At 40.6% G+C, this 14,531-nt stretch overlaps 1 protein-coding gene across 2 annotated transcripts; it reads left to right on the top strand.

Annotated features, from left to right (window-relative positions):
* The first annotated feature begins 803 nt into the window (after window positions 1-803).
* On the top strand, window positions 804-13,639 carry LOC105009935 (myosin-6). Of its 2 annotated transcripts, none has more exons than XM_013131532.4 (39): window positions 804-864; window positions 977-1,017; window positions 1,279-1,491; window positions 1,783-1,926; window positions 2,503-2,659; window positions 2,790-2,817; window positions 3,682-3,784; window positions 3,870-3,962; window positions 4,063-4,126; window positions 4,212-4,310; window positions 4,407-4,510; window positions 4,610-4,748; window positions 4,844-4,962; window positions 5,064-5,213; window positions 5,321-5,491; window positions 5,586-5,892; window positions 6,050-6,120; window positions 6,207-6,412; window positions 6,494-6,617; window positions 7,098-7,234; window positions 8,101-8,356; window positions 8,448-8,690; window positions 8,773-8,949; window positions 9,046-9,191; window positions 9,284-9,374; window positions 9,469-9,858; window positions 9,959-10,085; window positions 10,178-10,296; window positions 10,397-10,593; window positions 10,866-11,049; window positions 11,137-11,302; window positions 11,386-11,510; window positions 11,610-11,918; window positions 12,007-12,210; window positions 12,392-12,688; window positions 12,788-12,892; window positions 12,985-13,080; window positions 13,179-13,313; window positions 13,526-13,639. In XM_013131532.4, the coding sequence occupies exons 3-39, from the start codon at window positions 1,291-1,293 to the stop codon at window positions 13,544-13,546; spliced, it is 5,805 nt and encodes a 1,934-aa protein (XP_012986986.1). In that variant the 5' UTR covers window positions 804-864; window positions 977-1,017; window positions 1,279-1,290; the 3' UTR covers window positions 13,547-13,639. The 2 variants fall into 2 exon arrangements, with proteins under 2 accessions (XP_012986986.1, XP_012986985.1); XM_013131531.4 differs by having other exon boundaries at window positions 6,047-6,120.
* Window positions 13,640-14,531: the final 892 nt, after the last annotated feature.

The raw sequence follows: 14,531 nt of genomic DNA, 5'->3' as shown, positions 1-14,531 counted from the left end.
GCAGTCATGGAGAGAGAGCTTTCATTGGCTATTGGTATGGGTGATAATGGACAGCCAGTCGTCAGTGACCTTGGCCTCGCATTGGTCTGAATTTGCAGCCTGTCTCCATTGTGTATCAATATTATTTTCTTTGAGCAAAATCTAAAGCATGTCACCTTTGACAGATCACAGTCTGTGTTCGGTGACACTTGCCGCCTGGTTAATCTTGCTGCCTAAATGTTCTTTTTTTAGACCGACCCATTGGCTATTTGATATTGCTGTTTATGCTGCCGCAATGCCTACAGCTATGATGACATAAAACAATATGTTATCGATGTCACACATTAACCCCTCTTAAGCCGTCTGGGTAATTGAGAACCCTGCCGTCACATTGTTTTCTTTGAAATCAGATCTGTGAAATCCAACATCTTCTTTTGTGTTTTTGCAAACCATACCAGTAGTCAAATAAAGATCTTTGTGTCATGCATTTCTTATAAAACCAATAAATATTCAGAGTTTTCAGTATTCTCTCTTCTTCCTTTACAAAGGAAAATTCCTTTACATATCTGCTGTGGAGTTGGAAAATGTAACCCGCCTAGTTGCTACCTTACAAACCTTTAACTTCCTGTCAGAGCTTGAAGATATCTATGATTTATCACAACAAAACAAGGAGCACCTAATATGGAGCCTTAGCGACTCCATCACTGATAAGACTCACTGATTCCTATATTACTTTCTGCCACTCATTAACGCCCACCCCTCTTTACCAAATAGACACAATAACATTCCTGGCCCCTGAGATGCATCTCCATGTAAGGCAGAGAGCCTTCATTTATAAAAGGGACACATGGTGTGGACCACAATAGGTCACAATTCAATCGCAAGGTAAGAAGTCATGCTGGAGCTAGAATTTCATTTGTAAAGTGAATGTTTGAGGAAGGTGACTATAAGAAAGAGTAAATATGGCTTAAAATGACTTGATGTTTCTTCTCCACAGGACCATTTCCTCCATCTTTCTTCTACATAGGGGTTGGTGAGGTAAGGGCATTAACACCAGGGGCTTTTTGATTCTGTATTAACCTTCTTCTTTTATATATTCCTACTGTTTCAGAAAAAGGCTTGAAAAGAAATACAAATAGAAAGAAAACTGTCATCTGCAGAATATCCTATTTCTAAAACATTTCAGTTCTTTTTTGATGCTTGACTTAATGTGGACCAAGTGGAAAAAAATACTAACAGCATTCTTTGATTCATTTAAAAAGCTAAATATAAGTAAGTACATTTTTCTCCTTTCTGTAGACAAAGTAAACCATGGGAGATGCTCATATGGCTGAGTTTGGTGCTGCAGCACCTTACCTGAGGAAATCAGATAGAGAGCGCCTGGAAGCCCAGACCCGTCCATTCGACATGAAGAAAGAATGCTTTGTGGTTGACCCCGAAGTGGAATTTGTCAAGGGTTCCATCACCAGCAGAGATGGTGACAAAGTCACTGTTAATACTGAGACTGGGAAGGTTAGTGAGCAGTGACAGAGCTGCGAGACCAGGTCCCCTAGTGGTGGTAGGAAAATACTGAAACAAGCGACATGCAATATTACAAGAAAAAGGAAACTCCTTTCAGGATCTAAACACTTCCATGGCTGTATTTTACATTTATTGAGCAATTTTTGTTGTCTTGTAATACCTAAATAGCTGTCATGTTACAGTCAAATACAGCATTTTAACTTTATTTGGTTTTCTAATGACTGACAAACACTGCAGTTCATCAATACTTGCTTTTGTGACACCAAACATTTCTGTTGACAGACCGTGACTGTGAAGGAGTGTGATATCCATCCTCAAAACCCGCCAAAGTTTGATAAAATTGAAGACATGGCCATGTTCACCTTTCTTCACGAGCCAGCTGTGCTGTTCAACCTCAAAGAGCGTTACGCAGCATGGATGATCTATGTGAGTCCAAATACGCTGAATTCTCTTTTGTTTCAACATTGGAATAAAGCAAAGTAGATGTTTAGACCTGAAGAGGCACTGTCTCTTGTAACTCAAAATCAGCAACAACAATAATGTGAACAGGTATTTTCAATTATACGTGTTTGTTTTTCCTATATACTCAACCAGTCTTAGATTTAACTACACAACAATGCTGAATGTGACATTATATAGTCACAAACATACATTTAGACATAAATGTAGTGCTTTGTAATACCATACTACTGTATGTATATTATCATCAGAGGTAAAATGGGGATTTGGGAAGTGGGGGAGACCTAATATTTGCTTTCCAGTTGTATCTAAAATGTTTAACTGCTGGTCAGTGGAAGTACAGGAACTCAACTCCTCCTAGGTCTCAGCACAGCTCCTGCTGGCTCCCACCCAATTTAACTCCTGATGAACATAACCCCCTATGAAGTACATAACCCCCTATGAAGTACATAACCCCCTATGAAGTACATAACCCCCTATGAAGTACATAACCACCTATGAACTATATCAATCCCACTTTTTTTATATTGACTGTTTTTACAGACCTACTCAGGGCTGTTCTGTGTCACGGTCAATCCCTACAAGTGGTTGCCAGTTTATAACCAGGAGGTGGTCACGGCCTACAGAGGCAAGAAGAGGAGTGAAGCTCCTCCTCACATCTTCTCTATCTCTGATAACGCCTACCAGTACATGCTGACAGGTAAACTCACTAAGATTGAATACGAATATAAACGTACTTTCTCCTAATAGATATTCAAACATTATTGTACTAATGCCGAGCCTATATTAAAAGAAAAATTATTGTGATCATGCGCTTATCTTCATTTCAGACAGGGAGAACCAATCCATTCTCATCACGTGAGTATTTTCTCTTTTTAATCAAGCTGAATTTGTTTATGCTTATGCCTGACTAGTATCAAAATGTGGCTGCACTGTGCTGTAAAAGCATATTATGACTGTATTCTGTGATCAGTGGGTAAATTCACTAGAAAATATTGCATTGACAAACCACGGTTACTTCAAACCACTTTCATTTCTTTCTCCATTTAGAATGTTCGACAGAACATGCATTTTAAATTCAGACAGTCACCCTTTAAAGAAGAAACTTAAACATTGAAACATAGACTGAGGGCGCATCTAGAGGAAACATACCAACATACACGTAGTCATACCAGCATTGCGGCAACATATATTAATGATGATATCATGGGCCATGGCTGTTCACAGAAGCTGGTATATAACACAGCTTACAAAGACCAGATCAACACAGCTGACCAAGCTGTCACACTGTTCACCAGCAACACATCACCCGGAATATCAATGCTGCCTTGCCCCTGAAGAACAACCAGAACCATCCCTGCTTCTGAGGCAAGCCAGCATTGGTATGCATGGTTGATATGTTGCTGGTGAACAGTGTGACAGCTTGGTCAGCTGTGTTGATCTGGTCCGTCCCTGGATGGGAGCACCATAAGCTGCAGAAAGTGGTGATGGAGGAACAGTACACTGCTGTCAAACAGGTGTCCTGACTCTCTGTGGTCACTAATCATCACCAGCTGCTGTAAACGATCACTTGTTCTTAGTCATCCTACTTAAAAATAAGGGATAGAGAAGGGACTTGGTAAATAGATAGACACAACTGCTAAAATGACAGGCAATGAAAATTTAATATATTCTTTTTTTTAAATGTATGACTGATCACTTCAACTGTATTCATGTCCTCAGTGGAGAATCTGGTGCTGGAAAGACTGTCAACACCAAGAGAGTCATTCAATACTACGCCAGTATTGCGGCTGTTGTAAAGAAAGACGCAGCCCCTGAGAAAAAGGTTAGCATGTCGATTGTACAGGTACAATTTAATGGCCATTCCATGACTGGGATTGCAATAAACACACTGCTATGAATACTTCTAGGGAACTCTGGAGGATCAAATCATCCAGGCTAATCCTGCTCTGGAGGCGTTCGGTAACGCCAAGACCATCAGAAATGACAACTCTTCAAGATTTGTACGTTTCTGCCCATAACATTTATGATCCAAGGCAAATCAAATATATATGTTCATTGTACGCTCAAATGAATGATCACATCAATTGTACTTTTTCTCAGGGCAAATTCATCCGAATTCATTTTGCTGCTAGTGGAAAGCTAGCCTCTGCTGACATTGAGACTTGTAAGGATGATATTGTATACTCTATAAAACTAGTGCTATATATTTAAAGTACTTCTTTAAACTTTTCCATCATGTATTATTACAGATCTGTTAGAGAAGTCCCGTGTAACATTCCAGCTCAAAGCTGAGAGGGACTATCACATTTTCTACCAGATTCTGTCCCAAAAGAAACCAGAATTGCTAGGTAAATGAAGAATACTGGCCTGCACTAACTAAAACATGTTTTTGTTTGGATGTCATTGGAATATACAGAAGCTGACATTTTTTATTTGTTTTTCAGAGATGTTGCTCATCACCAACAACCCCTATGACTATCAATTTATCTCCCAAGGAGAGACAACTGTAGCCTCCATCAATGATGGTGAAGAGTTGTGTGCCACTGATGTGAGAACTGATTAAGGATGGGCTCATCTGGAGCCATATATTACCATAATGTTTTTCTAAATGTACTGGTGGAATAATCTGTTTGTTTTTGTTATTTAGGAAGCTTTTGATGTATTAGGCTTCACTCAGGAGGAAAAGAACGGCATTTACAAGCTGACTGGTGCCATCATGCACTACGGCAACATGAAGTTCAAGCAGAAACAGCGTGAGGAGCAGGCAGAGGCTGATGGCACTGAGGGTGAGTGTGACAAACCTTTGAGTTTGGGCTACGATTTTGGTTATATCTTAAAGACATCTTCTAACACCGTTCTGTATTATTTATTTTCTTCTAAGATGCTGACAAAGTCTCCTACCTCATGGGCCTGAACTCGGCTGACCTCATCAAGGGTCTTGTTCACCCAAGGGTTAAAGTAGGGAACGAGTGGGTCACCAAGGGGCAAACAGTCCAACAGGTGGGCCAGAAATAACTTACGACAAAGATCTTTACACACAGAGCAAAATGTTAATCAGCAGGTTAGTTGACCACATTTGTTTCTTTTCTATTTTTTAAAAGGTTAACTATTCTATTGGTGCACTGTCAAAGTCAGTGTATGAGAAGATGTTCCTCTGGATGGTGGTGAGAATCAATCAATCCTTGGACACCAAGCAGCCTCGCCAGTACTTCATTGGTGTATTGGACATTGCTGGGTTTGAGATATTTGATGTGAGCTCTTCTGCCAGAGTATTATTCAAAGTGATATGTGAATAACTTTTTCAGGTTGTTAAACTGTTTGCCATATATGGTAACTTGAATTTACCCTTTTATTGCAGTACAATACCTTTGAGCAGCTCTGCATCAACTTCACCAATGAAAAGCTGCAACAGTTTTTCAACCACCACATGTTTGTCCTAGAGCAAGAGGAGTACAAGAAAGAGGGAATTGAATGGGAGTTCATTGACTTTGGCATGGACTTGCAAGCTTGTATAGACCTTATCGAGAAGGTGAGAGACATGTTTTCAATAAGACCAGTGCACCTACAGACACGCCTAAATGTTATGTCATTAAGAACACTGTTCATAATTGTCTCCCCCTCAGCCAATGGGTATCATGTCCATCCTAGAAGAGGAGTGCATGTTCCCCAAGGCCAGTGATTCCACTTTTAAAGCCAAGCTTTATGACAACCATCTTGGAAAATCCCACAACTTCCAGAAGCCCAGGATGATCAAAGGGAAACCAGAGGCTCACTTTTCCCTTATTCACTATGCTGGTACTGTGGATTACAATATTTTCAACTGGCTGGTGAAGAACAAAGACCCACTGAATGAGACTGTAGTCGGACTGTTCCAGAAGTCTAACCTCAAACTGTTGACCACACTCTTCCAGAATTATGCTGCAGCTGACGGTAGGCATGAAAGGAAAAATATATATATATATATATATTCTGATTGCACCTACAGTAGATCAGGACTTGTAATGGCCGGTTCAAATGAATCATATAAGATAAATTACCAATAATAAATGTAACATTGCTCTTTAATATTTACTTTACTTGTCAGCAGCGGATGAAGGGAAAGGAGGTGGAAAGAAAAAGAAGGGCTCCTCCTTTCAGACAGTGTCTGCCTTGCACAGGGTGAGTGTACAACTAAAGGCAAATCCATCTGCGGTGCTTACGTTTTTAGATGCACTGTTAGATTCATGGTTTTATTGCTTCTACAGGAAAACCTGAACAAGCTGATGACCAACTTGAGGTCCACTCACCCCCACTTTGTGCGCTGCATCATCCCCAACGAGACCAAGACTCCTGGGGCCATGGAGAACCCTCTGGTTATGCACCAGCTGCGCTGTAACGGTGTGCTTGAGGGCATCAGGATCTGCAGGAAAGGCTTCCCCAACAGGATCCTCTATGGGGACTTCAAGCAGAGGTCAACACAGGCTCCATTTAATCAGGAAACATTTCCTCTTTTCTAGTAAGGATTTTCATGAATACACATTTCTCTATGTAGATACCGTATCCTGAATCCAGCTGCCATTCCCGAGGGACAGTTTATTGACAGCAAAAAAGGAGCTGAGAAACTGCTTGGTTCGTTGGATATTGATCACACCCAATACAGATTTGGACACACTAAGGTAAGGCGTTTAAAAAAGGGATTGTGCACCATTTACAGGCAGTGCATTTGGGAAATGAATTATATTAATGTATGGCTGGGAAATGATAGCTTGGGTGCAACAATATTTGACACAGATTTTACTTTAGATTAGTTAACATAACATATTTCAGAATTAGGGATAAATTAATCAATAATCACACAAATAATTAATATAATAAATACATCTTTAAAAATAGGGCTTAACAATTTGTGATTACTGGGCTAATATTTTCTTGGAAAACTTGATGTGCCATATGTCAGAATGTAGATTTTTATTGTTTTCATTGTATAATAATGTAATATATAATTCCCATCTGTATTTGTGCAAATATATAATTGGGAATGTGTACATTTTCATGAGTCATTCTCTGTCAAAAGTCAAAATAAATTTCATCAGGAATGAACAGTATGGGTTCATTCTGTTCAGCTGATTTTGATAAGCTGATCTAATCTGTTTTAGGTGTTCTTCAAAGCTGGTCTACTTGGTCAGCTAGAGGAGATGAGGGATGACCGTTTGTCCCTTATTATCACTGGAATCCAGTCTAGATCACGTGGTCTATTGGCCAGAGCTGAATTCCAAAAGATTGTTGAACGAAGGTAAGAATATAATAGATGTATTCCAAAATTAATGGCACCACTGATGAAGATGAGTTAAAGAGTCAGAAAAATAAACAACACAGGTAATGATATAGACTGTCATTTTTTGTGGGGGAAATGTAGTGTACTTCGACCATAATTACACAATTCAATGTGTAAATGTATTCCAAAATTATTGGCACATTTGTTTTTGGTTCATCGTGCACCTTCGTCTTGCAAGAATAACAGCACTGAGGATTTTTCATAAAATATTATGAAATTCGAGAACACATTGGAAATGTTATTGAGGTATTTGAGTGTTTATGGATTGCTCTCTTCAATCCAAACCACATGTTTTCAATAATATTCAAGTCCAGAGATTGTGATAGTTATTGCACATTTTGTGGTTAATTATTAATTTCTTTGGAATTTTTGATGGCCGCTTGTTGTCACTGACTTGCAGGCCAGTTTCAACCGCCTGGCAGAGGTGATTTTGACAAATTATTTTGATACTGGGCGGAGTTTAAGGTGTAGTTGACCTTACCACATGCCCCAGGATCAGTAAAAGCCAACTAACCCCATCACATCAATTATCCACCAACATATTTTACATTAAAGGTGTAGTACTTATTCCATGTTAATGGAACTATCTACAAATATGTCTGGCTCAGTGCTGTTATCCTTACAAATTATGTGGCACCAAACATACATTTTTTTTATTTTTAATTGTATAAAGTTGTAAATAAAGCTCAACAACTATGTGGTTTGTTTTAGGCTTCCATTTATGCCCAGCTTCATCAAGAATGACAATCATTTTGGGGGGGGACTATATATTCAATTCGTATTTTGTTCAATGTAACCTACATGATATTTCTAACTGTTCACAGGGATGCGTTACTCGTGATCCAATGGAATGTACGTGCCTTCATGGGGGTCAAAAATTGGCCCTGGATGAAGCTCTTCTTCAAGATCAAACCTCTGCTGAAATCTGCAGAGTCTGAGAAGGAGATGGCCACTATGAAGGAGGAGTTTTTGAAGCTCAAAGAAGCTTATGCAAAGTCTGAGTCCCGCAGGAAGGAGCTGGAGGAGAAGATGGTCTCTCTTCTCCAAGAGAAAAATGACCTGCAGCTTCAAGTCCAGGCGGTAAATTCAAGGATATTATCTAGTAGATTAAGTAATATTCTTCGGAATTGTGAATTGTGAATTCTACTGAAAGCTAAATCCTTCAAAATAGGAACAAGATAATCTTTGCGATGCTGAGGAGAGATGTGAGCAACTGATCAAGCACAAGATTCAGTTGGAAGCCAAATCCAAAGAGTTGACAGAGAGACTGGAGGATGAGGAGGAGATAAATGCAGAGTTGACAGCTAAAAAGAGGAAGCTGGAGGACGAGTGCTCTGAGATAAAGAAAGACATTGATGATCTGGAACTTACTCTGGCTAAAGTGGAAAAGGAGAAGCACGCTACTGAGAATAAGGTCACCATCATCTTTAGATTCATACTATAATCAAAATCTGTATTTATGTTGTTGTTGGCTTACCTTGTAATCCTGTTCACAGGTGAAGAACTTAACTGAGGAAATGGCAGCTCTGGATGAAATCATCGCCAAACTGACCAAGGAGAAGAAAGCTCTCCAGGAAGCTCATCAACAAACACTGGATGACTTGCAGAGTGAGGAGGACAAAGTCAACACTTTAACCAAGGCAAAGGCTAAGCTGGAGCAACAAGTTGATGATGTGAGTACTTTAGTTTGTATTGTGAGCAATAAAGAATGAGAAAATAGCATTCATGCAGAAAATCTAAGCGTTGTGTTTTGTGTCATTGTTAATTAGCTTGAAGGTTCTTTGGAACAAGAGAAAAAGATTCGAATGGATCTTGAAAGAGCAAAGAGGAAGCTTGAGGGAGACTTAAAGTTATCCCTGGAAAGCCTAATGGACCTGGAGAATGATAAACAACAACTGGAGGAGCGTCTTAAAAAGTACAATAATTGATTCTTGTTTTGATTATTCTGTGAAATTTGTCATTAAAATGAAATTTTAACTTGCTCAAATAATTTGCCTTTGGCCATAGGAAAGACTTTGAAGTCAGCCAGCTAAACAGTAAAATAGAAGATGAACAAGCAGCTAGCATTCAGCTTCAGAAGAAACTGAAAGAACTTCAGGTAATTGATCACATGTAATTCAGTGTGTAACAAAAATAAAATTGTTCTCTTATGTTCCTTAAAAAGAATTTTTTTATCAATTTTACCTCACTAGGCTAGAATTGAGGAGTTGGAGGAAGAGCTTGAGTCAGAAAGAGCTGCCAGAGCCAAGGTAGAGAAACAAAGAGCAGAACTGGCCAGAGAGCTGGAGGAGATCAGTGAGAGACTAGAGGAGGCTGGCGGAGCCACATCTGTCCAGATCGAGATGAACAAAAAGAGGGAGATGGAATTCCAAAAACTTCGCAGAGACCTTGAAGAGGCCACTCTGCAGCACGAGGCTACAGCTGCCACACTCAGGAAGAAACAAGCCGACAGCGTGGCCGACCTTGGGGAGCAGATAGACAACTTGCAGAGAGTGAAGCAGAAACTGGAGAAGGAGAAGAGCGAGCTCAGGCTAGAGCTTGACGATGTGGTGTCCAATATGGAACATATTGTGAAGTCCAAGGTACAGCCCCCTTTCATGATCTGGTCTATATGTGTTTCTCACTGAATGCGTGAGGGATTATTTAAAATGTGTCTTAAGATCATGCATTTTGTGTCTTTAGACCAATTTGGAGAAGGCGTGCAGAACATTGGAAGATCAGTTGAGTGAATACCGGGCAAAGTATGAAGAGGGCATGCGCAGCATTAATGACTTCAGCCTGTGTAAAGCTAAGCTGCAAACAGAGAATGGTATGTTTGTGAGTAATCCACGGTTTTTACTTCCTCAATGAGTATCAAGGAAGTGAAATTGTTCTTAACAATTTTTTTATGTACTTCACTAGGGGAGCTTACCAGACAGCTTGAGGAGAAGGACTCTCTCGTATCTCAGCTGAGTAGAGGGAAGCTGTCCTACACTCAGCAGATTGAGGACCTCAAAAGACAACTGGAGGAGGAGTCAAAGGTAAAACATGAACATCTCAAGTGTATGAGTGTGTGATACTGCAATCAGCTGTTTCGTCCTGGGTTATGATATTAAATGTGTGAAAATATTTTTCTCCCAGGCAAAGAATGCATTAGCCCATGCAGTGCAGGCTGCTCGACATGACTGTGACCTGCTTAGAGAGCAATATGAAGAGGAGCAGGAGGCCAAGGCTGAGCTACAGCGTGGCATGTCCAAGGCTAACTCTGAGGTGGCACAGTGGAGAACCAAGTATGAGACTGATGCCATTCAGAGGACTGAGGAGCTGGAAGAAGCCAAGTAAGGAATCCTGCCAGTCATTACAGTAATCTATTCAGTTTAACTAATGTGTTTTTGAATACACTATAAAATACAAAATTACTCTTCTAGCAGATAGGCTTTTTGTTCGTAATATGATTCTTCTAAAATGTAAGACGAACAAAAAGTTTGTCTGATAGCTGAAAATGCAGCTATTAGTGGCAAAGTAAAGTGTCCAAATATTTTTTAACATTCTGCTAAACAAATCACATTGTGGATACAAAATGTCCTCTCTTTCTCTTTATTGAAACTAGGAAGAAGCTGGCTCAGCGTCTGCAGGATGCTGAAGAATCTGTTGAAGCAGTGAACGCTAAGTGTTCCTCCCTGGAAAAGACTAAACACAGACTGCAGAATGAGATCGAAGATCTAATGGTGGATGTGGAGAGGTCAAATGCTGCCGCTGCCGCTCTCGACAAGAAACAAAGAAACTTTGACAAAGTAAAATTTGAAGCCATAGATACATTTTCTAAGTTGAAAATGTGTGATCCTTTTCTTTTAACATGTCTGTAAAAAATACTCCAACAGGTTCTTTCTGAGTGGAAGCAGAAGTATGAGGAGTCTCAGTGTGAACTGGAGAGCTCCCAGAAAGAGGCCAGATCTCTTAGCACTGAACTCTTCAAGCTGAAGAACTCCTATGAGGAATCTTTGGATCAACTGGAGACCATGAAGAGGGAAAACAAGAACCTCCAAGGTAAGCTTTCAGATTATCATTTGGGGCATGTAGATTTTTTGTTAATGCAATATAATTACCAATTTATGTCCTTAACCTCGTAGAGGAAATTTCCGACCTTACTGAGCAACTTGGTGAGGGAGGAAAGAGCATCCATGAGTTGGAAAAAATAAGGAAACAGCTGGAGCAGGAAAAGAATGAGATCCAATCTGCTCTGGAGGAAGCTGAGGTAGGGGCCCAGTGTCTAATACACAATCGTAATACAGTATCTTGAACATAGCTGCACTTTAAACATTTATAATAAATCTGAACCATTGTGATCTTATAGGCCTCTCTAGAGCATGAAGAGGGTAAGATTCTGAGAGCCCAGCTAGAGTTTAATCAGGTCAAGGCTGAAATTGAGCGCAAACTGGCTGAGAAGGATGAAGAGATGGAGCAGTCTAAGAGGAACCTGCAGAGGGCAATTGATACCCTGCAGAGCTCTCTTGAGGCAGAGTGCCGGAGCAGAACTGAGGCCCTCAGGCTTAAGAAGAAGATGGAAGGAGACCTCAATGAGATGGAGATCCAGCTTAGTCAATCCAACAGACAGGCATCAGAAGCCCAGAAACAGCTGAAGAGCGTTCACGCTCATCTGAAGGTATATCTGGAGTAAAAGATGCTGGATTATATTTCATCTGTATTTGGCAAGAAGACATTCACTTGACTGCACAAATCTTGTCTTCCAGGATGCCCAACTCCAGTTGGACGACTCTCTCCGTTCCAATGATGATCTAAAGGAGAACATTGCCATCATAGAGAGACGTAACAATCTGATGCAGGCAGAGCTGGAGGAGCTAAGAAGCTGTCTTGAACAGACTGAGAGAGGTCGCAAGCTGGCTGAGCAAGAGCTGCTGGACATCAATGAGCGGGTCCAGCTGCTGCACTCACAGGTTTGTAAAACATTTCTCTCAAGTCCCAGGTCTCTTGTAAGCTTCAACGGGTTTTCTTCCAATATTTCTCTGTATCAATTTTGCTCTCTATCTTCACAAGCTAGTTAGCCTGTGAATAGTATGCTACTTATGCCAGCAAATGTTCCTCCCGAATGTTTAAGAAAATAATTTCCATTAATAGAATACCAGCCTACTGAACCAAAAGAAGAAGCTGGAAAGCGACACAAACCAGCTTCAGACTGAGGTGGAGGAGGCAGTGCAGGAATGCAGAAATGCTGAAGAAAAGGCCAAGAAGGCCATAACTGATGCTGCTATGATGGCAGAGGAGCTGAAGAAGGAGCAGGATACCAGTTCTCACCTGGAGCGCATGAAGAAGAACATGGAGCAGACTATTAAGGACCTGCAGCACCGCCTGGATGAAGCTGAACAAATCGCCATGAAGGGGGGCAAGAAGCAGGTGCAGAAGCTGGAAAACAGGGTGAGTGTGACTTTTTTACAGAAGGTGTACATATTGTGCATTTGAGACACATACGAAACAATAGTAATTTACCTGGTAACACAAATGCTTTTATGAAAGGTGAGAGAGCTGGAGAATGAGGTTGAGTCTGAGCAGAAGAAGGCTGCTGATGCAGTCAAAGGAATTCGTAAATATGAGAGACGTATCAAGGAACTCACTTACCAGGTGATCTTTTTTTACAGTTAAATGACAGCCATGTGTACATTTGTGATTTTCATCAACAAACTACCATTACCCTATGGTGTCCTCATTTACAGACCGACGAGGATCGTAAAAATATGGCCCGCCTCCAGGATCTTGTTGATAAGTTGCAGTTGAAAGTGAAAGCCTACAAGAGAGCTGCTGAAGAAGCTGTAAGTGTGGAATTAACATAATGGGAAACTTTGGTGTGCTTATGTTTTGTGGTGTCTGTCTTTTGAGTAATGATGCCTGACGTGTTTCCATGTCACAGGAGGAACAGGCCAACAACCATCTTGGCAAATTCCGAAAAATACAGCATGAGCTGGACGAGGCTGAGGAAAGGGCCGACATTGCTGAGTCTCAAGTTAACAAGCTGCGTGCCAAGAGCCGGGATGTCGGTTCCAAGGTCAGTAAGGCTACAATATTTGACAGATTCTTTAGTTTACATTTGCAATTTAGTAATCTAACCGATGCTCTCAACAAGAGCAAAGGCACTTAAAGACAATGTATTATACAGCCACCGAAGGTTTGATTGAATGCAGTAAGGCTTGACTAGTGCATACCCATATCTTCTCTTCCTGATGGCCCTCTGTATTCTCTAATTCTTTCCCATCACAGAAAGGACATGATGAAGAGTGAAGCTGATGGACGCCTTCTAAAACCTTCTGCTGTGGTGTAGTTTATTCTAAGCCAAAGCGTAACTCTGTAGAATAAAGTCAAATTGCATTCAGATCAACTGTGTCTTCATATATTGGGTGGGATATATGATCTTAATTCCACCAAATATCTTTATTGCTGTTTTCGTTATAGTCATCATTGTTGGAATTTTGATAATTACCAGTATATTGATTGGTCAAAATGTTTCACCTGGTGACATACAGATTCTAATAAGGAGACTACCAATATCAGTTCACACAACACTATCTTCAACGTAGCTTCTAAGCTTTTGCCCTACTTGCAACTGTCTGAGCGTCTGCATGGCCCTGGAGCTCGTTCCCATTGGTTACTCACTCTCCTGTGGTATCAGTTGTCATGGCACTTAAGAATCTTCACCTAGCATCAGTGCAGTAGAAAATAACTTTGTTTATGAAGTAATGGATTAGCTACAAGTTTAATTGTAAAATATTGTTTACACGTCACATTTACAACAGCAGGAGACTCCCGGATGCCATCACACAAAGGACATAAAGGCTCGAAACAGACAGGTGTCAAAGAGCCAAAGCCAAGGGAGTTGGGTTGCAGCAACTGATAACAAGGTGTTTTATTTTGAGACTAACAAATAAGAAATCAGAGAAGGGATCTGGACAGCTGGGAATGAATCGGCTTAAAGTGCCATTTAGTAGTCAGGAATGGAATGTTAATCCCCTCAACAGAGCTCTGTATGAGCATTGTTGTTCAATGTTAAAATGTTGAGGTCATTCGAACTTGAACAACATAGTGACTATCCTACACACAGCCCAACGTGAAATAGCCCAACTTGGACTAGGTAATACTAGCTGTACAGGTGCTTGCCCACAATAAGAACACAAGCCTACTCCAATCTGTCTAACATGGGCTAAGCAGCACCCAACTACCACAGCCTAGCCCACCCCAATTCCTTATCAGCCCAGAGGTTTCTAAAACT

This window comes from Esox lucius, chromosome 3 (genome assembly GCF_011004845.1).
Source record: "Esox lucius isolate fEsoLuc1 chromosome 3, fEsoLuc1.pri, whole genome shotgun sequence".
Taxonomy (NCBI): Eukaryota; Metazoa; Chordata; class Actinopteri; order Esociformes; family Esocidae; genus Esox; species Esox lucius.
Note: the sequence above shows the minus strand (reverse complement) of the source record. Positions and strands in the feature narration are given on the sequence as shown.